The 11628-nt window shown below is 35.9% G+C and overlaps 1 protein-coding gene across 1 annotated transcript; it reads left to right on the top strand.

Annotated features, from left to right (window-relative positions):
- Nucleotides 1-5614: 5614 nt before the first annotated feature.
- On the top strand, nt 5615-9538 carry LOC147640726 (flavone 3'-O-methyltransferase OMT1-like). Its single transcript, XM_086808904.1, has 3 exons — nt 5615-6421; nt 7209-7273; nt 9144-9538. Exons 1-3 carry the CDS (start codon nt 5665-5667, stop codon nt 9444-9446), a joined length of 1125 nt encoding a protein of 374 aa, XP_086665030.1. The 5' UTR covers nt 5615-5664; the 3' UTR covers nt 9447-9538.
- Nucleotides 9539-11628: the final 2090 nt, after the last annotated feature.

Consider the following 11628-nt stretch of genomic DNA (forward strand, 5'->3'; position numbering starts at 1 on the left):
TTTAAAAGGACAATTTTGACTTTTTTTCTAATAGACTTTTTTTCTTGAATTAAAAAAACTATTAGAATTTTGGCACTCAAAAGATTAATAGGTAAATCTCGCCTAAACGAATGCAATGGAGCCCTTCCTTCTTAAAAAATGTTTGTCAACAATTTAAAACTAAAATGGAGTCCTTGTTAAAAAATGTTCGTCAACGATTTAAAACTAAAATTATATATTTGTGTAATTATCAGAATTTACATGTGATGTATGACAATTGATTAAAAACAAACATCTATTTCTTTTTGTCCCTCTTGTTTTTTCACTCAATAATATTTTGAACTATTAGATATATGGGACCATCTGCCTATGGGGTGCATTGTTGCAAAGACTTTGGGTGAATGTTGAGTGGGGGTGTTATGCCCACCTCTCATCATGCACCTACCTTTGTTATTCGATGCATATTTGTAAAGCCCCAATTATGAGGAGAAGCATAGAACTTTGGTGGGAAACTTAGCTTAAATGCTAGAAGGAGTGGTTAGGATATGGCTTGGGTAGATGAGAGAGTGGGTAACAAGTTAGGAAATTGTGCCTTAACTTATGAAGTGCACTTATGGCCTAGGAAATATGAGATTGGAAATCTAGCCTTAGCCAATGACCTGTCTTCTATAATCTCTTAGGTGTGTGACTAATTGGCTATGTTATGGATATGTAGTATGGATATGTAGGTTATGGATATGTAGGTTGTGGGTTGTGTTAATGCAGTGTAACTGAGCATGTTCTATACACACCACCCACACCGCTTCTCTAAGCTTGCAAGACTATATATGGGGGTAGTAGTCATCATGAACTAAGGCATTTAATGCTTGTGAGCATCTACACCTTCTTCCCTTCTATACATCCTCTATCTAGTTTGATAAGATTGCCATCTAATTGTTAGCGCATGGGTGGACAACACCATCACTTATAACTTGTCAAACAATTTAAGACATTGATGACAAGATTTCTTTTTTGAGCTTGAAGACTCTTTATTTCTTTTATCGATTGAATACAAATGTTTTCTTGGATTAAAACAATTTAAGACATTGATGACAAGATTTCTTTTTTGAGTTTGAAGACTCTTTATTTCTTTGATTGATTGAATAAAAATGTTTTCCTTGGATTAAAACTTTTTTTTTGGTTTCACGGAAAAAGACATTTTCAGCTATAACACCTTTTTTCAAGCTCAAATTGCACAAACATTTCCTACAAGATGTTTTATCAAGCTCAAATTCTTGTCGTAGTAAAGTTTGAAATCCTCAAAGCACATTCTTTTGATACCAAAGAAGTCAACTACAAAACTTCTCATAAAGTTCAAAGTTTTGTTACATACAAGACTTTTGATCATGTTTGAATTCTTATTCCATTAAATGAATAATTTGATACTTTTTTATTTTGCCAATACGTGACCTTCACTTTTTGAAATCTTCAACAAAAATTTGCATACTTTCTTCTACACCTTAGACTTGCTAGTCCATTTGCACTTTCTAAAAAGAATTTTGCACAAAAAATTCATTTATCCATTTTTAAATGATTTTAATATTTTTTGTATAACCTTAAATGTAGAAAACACCTCATTCATTCTTTATTTTTTAAATTCTTTTACACATCTACATCTCTTTCTTGCATGTAGCACAAGACAAACTATCTTCTTGTAAATTTTTTTATATCTTATAAGCCTTCATCAATTTGTATTATATTATTACTATGATTCAGCTATGAATCTTTTTCATTAATCATACAGTATTTTCATGAAAAACCAGTAGGATTTTGCATTCTTTTAAACATCCAACATCTTAAAACAATATATTACTATATAAAAGACTATAAAATTTTGTTCTTGTTAAAATTGGGAGACACTTGCCTCTACTCATTACTTGTTGTATGTCACATTTCATTCTAGGATGTTGCATAGCAGTATGCTAGGTAACCGACTAAGGCTAGATTGCTGATCTAATATTTCCTAGGCTATACGGGCACCTTATAAGTTAAGGCACAGTGGCCTAACTTGTTAACCCACTCTCTCATCTACCCAAGCCATCTCCTAACCACTCCTTCCAACATTTAAGCGAAGTTTCCCACCAAAGTTCTGCACACCCATGGCTTCTCCTCATAATTGGGGCCTTACAAATATGCATCATATAACAAAGGTAGGTGCATGATGAGAGGTGGGCATTGAGTGTATACTAACACCCCCCCTCAATGTTTACCCAAAGATGAACTAAGATCTTGGTGCAACACTAAGTTGATGAAGTGTCAAGTGAGCTGGTCCTTCCCAAGAGGCTTGAGGAGGATGTCAGTAAAATTTTGGTCTCCACTATCTCATCCTTAAATGGCTCTCACACATAGTGAGATTGGATCTCACTATGCTTATGCGAGCATAAAACATAAGGTCTCCAACAATATCCATGTAGCTTTGATTTTCACATTGTAAGGTTGTAGCTTCTTTAATCTAAACTCCCATGTCAACCAAGGTTCTCCTCAACCATTGTTGGGGTAGGCACCACTATTTGATAGATCTACATATAGCATGTGAGAGCAGGCATTATGACCTCTAGTTCATAGAGCCAAATGCTCCTCAAAACTTGGGTACTAATGTATTTTCCTTGTCCAAATGGACCTAAGGGTAAAGTTCTTCCTCCTTTGAGACCTCGACTTGTTGATTACATTAATGCCATTCCATAATGTTTAGAGCTCTTTAGTAATGGAGCCAAGCAGACATGTACGTCCTTCACTTTGTGCTTCCTTTGGAGAAAGAGACAAGGGCCTCTATTTGATAGAAAACAATGGTGGGATAGTGTGATCGACCAAGAAAACTAGACATGTGGACCATGTTGTGGAACACAACACAAATGGATTCACCCCATTTGTTGCAAGCCCAAAACCCAAATTCCATGGACCATGTGAGAATATCAACCACTTGTCCTCTATGTGATTCCATGCTAATAAGTTAGATAGAACTTACAACTTTCCAACCTTTTGTCAAAACTATTTACATACCATGTCAAGAGAAATGCAATGGACTTGCATATAAACATATGCATTATCCTTGGAGGTAGAAAAAAAGGCCTTAGAATCTTGCAAGAAGTGGTAGCTACCTATAGATTTTACATATATTGATGTGCATAACACTTGGGACAAGTAACTACATGTGTGAACTCATTGCAAAAGAGCTAGCAATCGTTTGGGCAAGCACGCATGCTCTTATAATCCAACCCCATTTCTGCCAATGTCCTCTTTGCCTCAAGATAAGAGGAGGGCACACAGTTCTCCTTGGGCATCAACTTTTGCAACAACCAGAACAATGCTAACACTTGCATTAGATCACCAAAGTGTGCCACTTCTTGTAGATTAAAAATAGCAAATAGTGCTTAAGTTTTTGTTAACGCTCTTGCACCTGCATATAAGTTTACCTTTTAATTCTCCTAATACGCTCCTCTCATGCATTATGTTCCAGTTTGTGTTTAGGAAATGCATCTTGTGAAAAAACATTGGCAAAAAATGCCTCAAGCATCTCTTCCATTGCATCCTTGGGAAACACCTCATCTATAACATTCTTTTAAACTTCAAATAGCACATCATCCCTCACCTTTAGCTTTACTTGTCCTACTTTGGTAATAAAAAACTCTAAACTACCATGCTATTTTTTCCCACTTTCTCTTTGCAAATGTGTCTTTAATGTTTTTGTGTGTGTAGGTAAATCAGAGCTTACTTGGGTAGCTCATGGGGGCTGGACATCACATCTACTTCTCACATAATTGGGACTCGAGCATGCATTTTGTCTCCCAAGTCCCCAACGTGAGTCTTTTCTCCACTATCCACTCTTGGCCTTTGAGGTGAATTGTGTTTCTTTACCCTCTTGTGTTTGCAAATAAAGTCTGGGTAGCATTATTTTTGTTAAATTTAGAGATTTTTACTCAATACAAATGCATGGCCCACGCATATGAATGTGTGTAAATATGATTCACCAAATTTTGGCAATGCAAGGTGGTGCTCTTTGTAACAATGCACCCACCAACACATGGTCTCATATATCTAATAGTTCAAAACAGTATTGAATGACAAAACAAGAGTTTTTAATGGATAAAAAGCATTTAGTGTTTGTTTTTAAACAATTTTCATACGGCATGTGTAAATTTTGATAATTACACACAAAATATAATTTTGGTTTTAAATTGTTGACAAACATTTTTTAACAAGGAAGGACTCCTTTTTTAGTTTTAAATCATTGACAAACATTTTTTAACAAGAAAGGGCTCGATTGCATTCGTTTAGGCGAGATTTTTTAACAAGAAAGGGCTCAATTGCATCCGTTGAGGCGAGATTTTCTTTTGAGTGCCAAAATTCTAATAGTATTTTTTAATTCAAGAAAAGAAATCTATTAGAAAAAAAGACAAAATTGTTCTTTTAAACCACTTTTTTGGAAGTGGAAAAGCGTTAAAATATCATGTCTTTGGTTGAGATTAAAATGTTTGAAAAGTCAATGAAAAGATTTATTTATTTGTTTCTCTTAAAGAAAACTTGCAGGTCTCCTTAAAATGACTAAGTTTTCTCGCAATCATGTTAGGCTTATGATTTTCTTTTAGTAAAAAAAGTAGTGGTGGTTATTCAAGGCTATTTTTTTTAATAAAATTTTTATTTGTTTAATCAAGGCCAACTTTTTTATTATGATGTCACAAAAAGATATTGATAGATAACTTTCTTGAAAAAATTATTGTTCTTCACCTTCAAGCGAAGAATTGGGATTCAACACTAAGACCAAAGATGTATTATTGATAGATGACTCTCTTAAAGTCTTGTTCTTCTCGCCAAAATTCCTTTCAAGGCTAAGAATTAGGATTCAACACTACGACAAAATATGTGTGAGAAAAAATGTGAGTAAATCATTATCAGAAAGAAAGAAGTAGGGTTCAATGCCTTGAAATCGGTGGATCATGACAATGAAAGGTGGCTAAAATCATTACTTCAAACAAAAAAATTAGTACTTGACTTGGATGCTTTGGAAGAAACATTTGAAAATGTGGATGGAGAATTATAATAACAGGAATTGTAACCCACAAGGAAAACAATAGGAGCTAATCTTTGCCAATTGCTATTTTTTGAGATTTTTCTGTTAAAAAAAATACCAATATCTTATGCAAATTTTGGCCATTTTGAAGGGATATAGAAAATATTTTCCCAATTTTAGATATTTTAAGGCATTTTTAAAAACATTCATCCTATTTTTTTATAATTGTAAATTTATATAGAAAGAATAATTACCAACCCACCTACACTTTTATATATATATATATATATATATATATATATATATATTCATAGAGGCATCTTATTTTTTACCCTGGCTTCGTTCTAAGCAAAGGAATTGGGTTTTAGCTACTATTCTTAACTAAAAATGGATGATACCATAAACAGCAAGTAATTGGTGTTGGTGGGGGGTAGGCAGTGAAAGCTGACTAAAAAATGCGTGAAAGTTCTCTAAAAATTTTGAGCTTTCTTAAATTCAATTTTCAAAAGTAAGCCATGCGTCTCTTTCTGGCTCTCTCACTCACACACTCTTAAATAGAGAGCTGTCTTTCTCTCTCTCTCTCACACACACACACTCTCTCTCACAGACACACAGACACACACCCGGGGGGGGGAGAGATGGGCGAAACTGCTCAACGTGAGGAGCGGCTGCTTTCTGAGCTTCCGGGAGTTGAAGACCCTGCATGGTTGAGAGTGCTGGAGCTGGGCTCCTTGTGCTGCTTACCCATGGCTCTGAAAACTGTAATCCGCCTCAATGTCATGGGCATCCTCGCCAGCCAACCACACCACCTCCTCTCACCCGCCCAAATAGTATCCCACATCACCAACGTTTTCCACCATCCAACGGCTGCCGATTCTCTAGATCGAATCCTACGGGTATTAGCTTGCCACGGCGTCCTCACTTCCTCCCTAGAGGAGGAAGACTCGGAACACACACACAATCCTCACTATGTGAGAAAATATGGGCTCAATGAAGTTAGCAAATATTTGGTCAAAAATGAAGATGGTGCCTCTCTTGCCCCAATGATACTCCTCAATCTAGACAAGGTTTCTATGGACGCATGGCATTGCTTGGATGTAGCCGTCCTCGACGGTAGCGTTCCCTTCAGCAAAGCTCATGGCAAACATCCCTTCCCTTATGCCCAAGATAACCTCTCCTTCAACAATATCTTCAACTCCGCCATGGCCAACCATACCAAGCTCTTCATCCCGTTGTTCCTTGACACCTACTCCAGCTTTGATGATGTAACTACCCTCGTCGATGTGGGCGGCGGGCTCGGATCTTCCTTGATCATGATCATCTCTAAGCACCCTCACATGAAAGGCATCAATTTCGACCAGCCGCATGTGGTTGCTGCTGCACCGCAGTATCCTGGTAATATCTCATAAGCCATCCACCACAATATATCATATGGGGTGACTCGATAAGTTTTAGAAGTCATTAGCTCATCTGTTCCACAATAAAGAATGGGTGTAAATGGATAACTAAGTTTTTTTCAAATGACTTTAAACACATCATGGTTGAACATGTAGCTCGTGAATTTAGGTGTGATTGGTAAAGTATTTTGTCATTTAACTCCTTGCCACTTGGTGCTTGTGTATCTATACATACATACATATCAAGTCCAAGTGGGCTCCCGTGCGTGTGTTTGTGTGTGCGCGCGCGCACATACACACGCGCACACACACACACACACACACACACACACACACACACACACAAACAAACAAACAAAGACATGAGTACATATTTTTATACATATGCATGCATGGTTGCATTGTATGTTATGAAAGGCAACCTAGGACCTTGAGGTGCTTAAACTTTGAAGAAAAACTATAAATTTAAAGAATTTATGTAAGCACACATGAATGCTTTTTTAAACCATTTTGAAACCAAAAAGGAAGACTTTAAGTTGGCTATGATGCAACGTGGCATATATTCAATAAATGTTTTACATTGTGCATGCACTCTTTTGATCACCATTGAGTTTAATCGATTTTTTCTAAATATGTTCTCCATAGTCACATGCAACTTCTTGCTTAAACTCTTATAGTCTATCATGTTGATGGCTTAATATGAAAGCTAGGTTTATACTTATTAAACATATGCCACTTGCAACCATCTAATGTGAGAATGCAAATCAATTTCCTTTACTACACAGGTGTTGAGAATGTAGGAGGAGATATGTTTGTGAGCATCCCCGAAGGCAATGCTATATTTATGAAGGTATTCTTTTCCTTAATCTTGATGATGCAACAATACGTATTGTGATCTGTGAAAGTGTGTTGAAATCTACAAGGTCATATCCTGGCTCCATTGAAGTTCTTTCTCAAGTTTAACAAAAATCTTTCAGTGATTAAGTCTTTAAACCTTTGAAAACCTATGATTTGAATGAATTTCACAAATTTGATGGGCCTTATATAGTTACTCAAATTTATATATAGTACCCATTATCAAATGCATAATTAATAAATATATTAAATAAGGTATTTTTGCTCGCTCTCTCTCTCTCTCTCTCTCTAGCATTCTCACATTAAAGACAGCCAATGTCTTTTACATTAAAAAGACATACATTTCATTATTTTTCTTTAATTCTTTTTAAATGGTCTATAAAATATTTATAATTAAATATGTCTCTAGTTCCATGTATTTAATTCCAATATTTTACATGTCTTTTAGGCATCAAAAGACATGTAGGATAGAGATGCAGTTTCTTTAAACTAAAGCCTTCTTTTTGGGATATGTAATCCAAATGCCGCAAAGGAGCTACATTGTACTAGCATTCCAAATTTTAGCCAAATTCAATGGCAAAATGAGGGACAAGCGTGTGTGAGATGCTTCTTAGCCATTGACACTATCAATTTTGAAGCTACTACCCTACAAGTTATAGTTCCCTTAAGCACAAAGTCTAAAGAGTAAGATAAATCTACTATAGCTATTCAATATTCAAGTTTGTTTTAAAAATAGCTTCTTTTATTCTAAAATGGTCTTTGGGTAAGTGATTTGAGTGTGCGCTTGGGTAGCAAAGTGTGTGAGTTCAAACTTGACTTTGTACCTCTTGAAGAATCTGATGAAAGCCTCAATACTAAACAAATGCACACAATAATATCAAAAATATTGTTTGGGAGGATTACTCATGCAAAATAGTGCTTTCACACGAGTTTTTAAACGTTCTTTTTTTTAAACTAATCATGTGCCCTTTTGGAAGGACCTTGACTTGTTTCACAATATCTTGAAAATTTTTAATCCATATAATGATTTAAATATGCCAAAAATTTACCTTGATGAACTTTCTTATAAAGAAATATAGGCAACAACTTGAGTTTGTGAATGGGGGGCACTAAACAAGCTCTTTCCCAAAAACTATAGTTCATTTTAAACACAAAGAACTCAAAAATGAGGGGGCAAGTGAGAAACATAAACATACAAGATTGATAACATGATCTAGAGAAAAACACTACTCTTACAAAAAGCTAGAGAACATGCAAGTGAAAAACATAAATATGCAATATTATCTTTGACACGCTCTAGGGCAAAACACAAGTCCTACAAAAAGACTAGAACATGTGTGTATGTATGTACCTACATATATCTATATTATGAATATATATATTATGCACTCTTACATATCACCATCATTATTATAATTGAGATACATCTCTACCTAGATGCTAGTGCACTGTTAAAATACGTGCACACACCACTTTTGTAACTTCATTGACGTGCACTTTAAAATAAGTACACACACCACTTTTGTGTCCCAATAGAATTATGATTTATGATTTATGATTTATAATATTCTTAAATGAAAGAGCTAAAAAAAGGAGGTCAATCAATCTAAAAAACAAGCTTCCTTATTGCCATGATTTGTGTTAAGGTTTTTATGAACTTGAGTTAGTTAGCAAAGGGCACTTAAAACACGTAGATTCAATTGCTTGCATTTATAGGGGATCGTTGAGTGCTTGACTAATATGAACATTTTTGCTAGCCTTGACACATTATGTAGTTTAACTAAGTTTTTAAAAATATTCAATCATTGCTTTTATAAGAAACAATTACTCCTTAACTCTATTGTGATATGTTTTGGCAAGGGCAGTGGATATTACACAATTGGAGTGACGAGCATTGTGTAAAAATATTGAAGAATTGTTACAAGGCTCTTCCAAAACAAGGTGGTAAAGTGATCGTGGTGGATGCTCTACTTCCATATGGAGTGGAGAGTGGGGCAAGGGCCCGTGTAGCCTACCAACTTGACATCCTAATGCTTGCTTGTTATCACGGTGCCCGAGAGCGCACCTATCAAGAGCTTCTTACCATTTCTAAACTTGCAGGTTTTGCACGCATGCAAGTTATCTCCAAGCTAAATGAGTGTATTATTGTGGAACTTTACAAATTTTAGGGAGGATCTCTCCTCTTATATGACACCCACAAAGTCCATCTATCTACATGCATAATGCATTAGCTTTCGTATTCTAACTTATAAATCCCATCATGAGGTTCCAAACCTTTTGATCATTCTATAGTGTTGGAATGGATTTATTTTTGCAATTATATGGATATTGAATTAAAAATTTCCATCTCCACCATACATACATGTAGAATTACCTCCTTCTTAAGCTTCTTGAATGAAAACACCCTATAAATATAGAAGAAGACAAACTTACAAATTATGGATTTAGCTTGAAGATGTTCTTACTTTATCAAACATTATAGTTCAACCTTATTTGTGATAATCATAAAATAGCTACACTTTTTTAAAACATAAAGTTGGGCACATGTGCATATTGGTGTATGTTTGATTTCGATCACAACATTTTGAATCTAAATATCCATGCAATACATCACCACATTTTCTACAAGTCTTAATGCCTTTAAAAAAATCATTTCTATAAAAATGTAATTTTTTTTAGAAAAACTTATGCATGTTAGGTTTGGGTAATTAATGAATTTTTTAAATTCTTTTTGCATGCTTAAGAACACTTTACAATAGCCTACTTAATTCTCTTAATTCATCCTCTAACATATATTTTAAACTCTTATGTTAGGGCTAGGAATAGAAACTTTTCTATATTTTATTTGCTTTCTTCTTTGCATTCAAAAAAAAAATCACACTTACAAAAACAATCCAAAAAATCTCAAGAACTAAAGAACATCTACATGTGTTGCACTCCTAGTCTCAGTACACTTGCAAGAACATCTACATGTGTTGCACTCCTAGTCTCAGTACACTTGCAAGAACATTTACGTGTGTAACACTCCTAGTCTCAGTACACTCCACTAGTAGAATAATGAATCCAAGATTGGTGCAAGTAGGCTTACCTTAGATCTATATATATGTCCAGACACGCGCGTGCGCGCACCCCTCGGGTGGTCCACTATGTAAGAATTACCTATAGCACGTGTGTTAAAGGGATATTTAAATAACGCCTTATTTGTAAATTTTGTATCTTAAATGTACCCCTTGAGGATGGAATTTTGTGATAAAACTGACCCTCTGGTATGGACTTTTTCTCTTTTTGAACTAGTAAACCCCTTATGTATGTACACTTTTTTGTAAGTTTACCAAAGAAAAAATCCCTTCTATTGAATGCATGTGCTATCTTACATAACTTTTAGTGGACCCCTCGAGACACACACACACACAAACACACAAAAGCATAGGTTGACATTCACACAATACATATACAAAGGGTTATGTTGAGAGAGAGAGAGAGAGAGAGAGAGAGAGAGAGAGAGAGAGAGAGAGAGAGAGAGAGAGTGAGTGAGTGAGATAGAGAGAGACAAAGAGAACTATTAGAGCCAACATAAAGTGGCTAGGCTTATGATTAATGGTGGGGTGACTGAGCCCATTCATTTGACAAGATCAGTCAGGGCAGGGATACCCACTTAGCCCTCTCTTGTTTGCAATTGCATCCAATCTTATCTCGACTCAATAAGCTAGTGGACGACGGTGAAGTTGTAGGGCTTACTCTTCCAAGCGGAGAGCAGATGGTTGTCCAGGCATTGGAAGATGATTCTTTCATGTTCATTAAGGCTCAAAGAGATAATGTTCAGAAGGCTAAGGCTTTTTGGGATACTTTTAGTCTTGCTTCAAGGTTATACATTAATATGCATAGATCTTCTCTGATAAGCTCTGTAGTACCGAGAGTGATTTTCTTGGTTTGGGATGGAATGGGAAGGTCATACAAAGGGGATGCATCACATGCCACTTGGGTTATCTGATTAGAGTTTATGTTGATTCACAAGCTTTGTTGGCATGGATTTCTGTGGATGACTCCGCCGGTCCTTGCTAGGAACTTGAAGACAACCACCACAAACACTATGGTTGGGAGAGAAGGGAGCGTGGATGGGAAGTATACCCACCAAGGATGAGCCGATCTCACTAGCTAAACATGCAAGACCTAGGCTCTACACACTGTCTACCATGCTCTCCCACCACCACCTAGCACCGCAGTACCCCTACAGGTCTCTCACTAACACCACACACACCACTCACACCTCACTCACCTTGCTCACACAAAGAGATAGACAAAACACCAAACAGAGCACAACACTACCATCACAACAATACCAAAAAGGAG

Source organism: Cibotium barometz, chromosome 2 (genome assembly GCF_041138505.1).
Source record: "Cibotium barometz isolate CiBa-2024 chromosome 2, ASM4113850v1, whole genome shotgun sequence".
In the NCBI taxonomy this organism is placed as follows: domain Eukaryota; kingdom Viridiplantae; phylum Streptophyta; class Polypodiopsida; order Cyatheales; family Cibotiaceae; genus Cibotium; species Cibotium barometz.

What these genes read in the sequence shown, in the direction of transcription:
- LOC147640726 (XM_086808904.1), top strand. Translation starts at nt 5,665, where the DNA reads ATGGGCGAAACTGCTCAACGTGAGGAGCGGCTGCTTTCTGAGCTTCCG. An exon ending in TGCTGCACCGCAGTATCCTG is followed by an intron (nt 6,422 to 7,208) that starts GTAATATCTCAT and finishes TTTACTACACAG; the next exon opens with GTGTTGAGAATGTAGGAGGA. An exon ending in GCAATGCTATATTTATGAAG is followed by an intron (nt 7,274 to 9,143) that starts GTATTCTTTTCC and finishes TGGCAAGGGCAG; the next exon opens with TGGATATTACACAATTGGAG.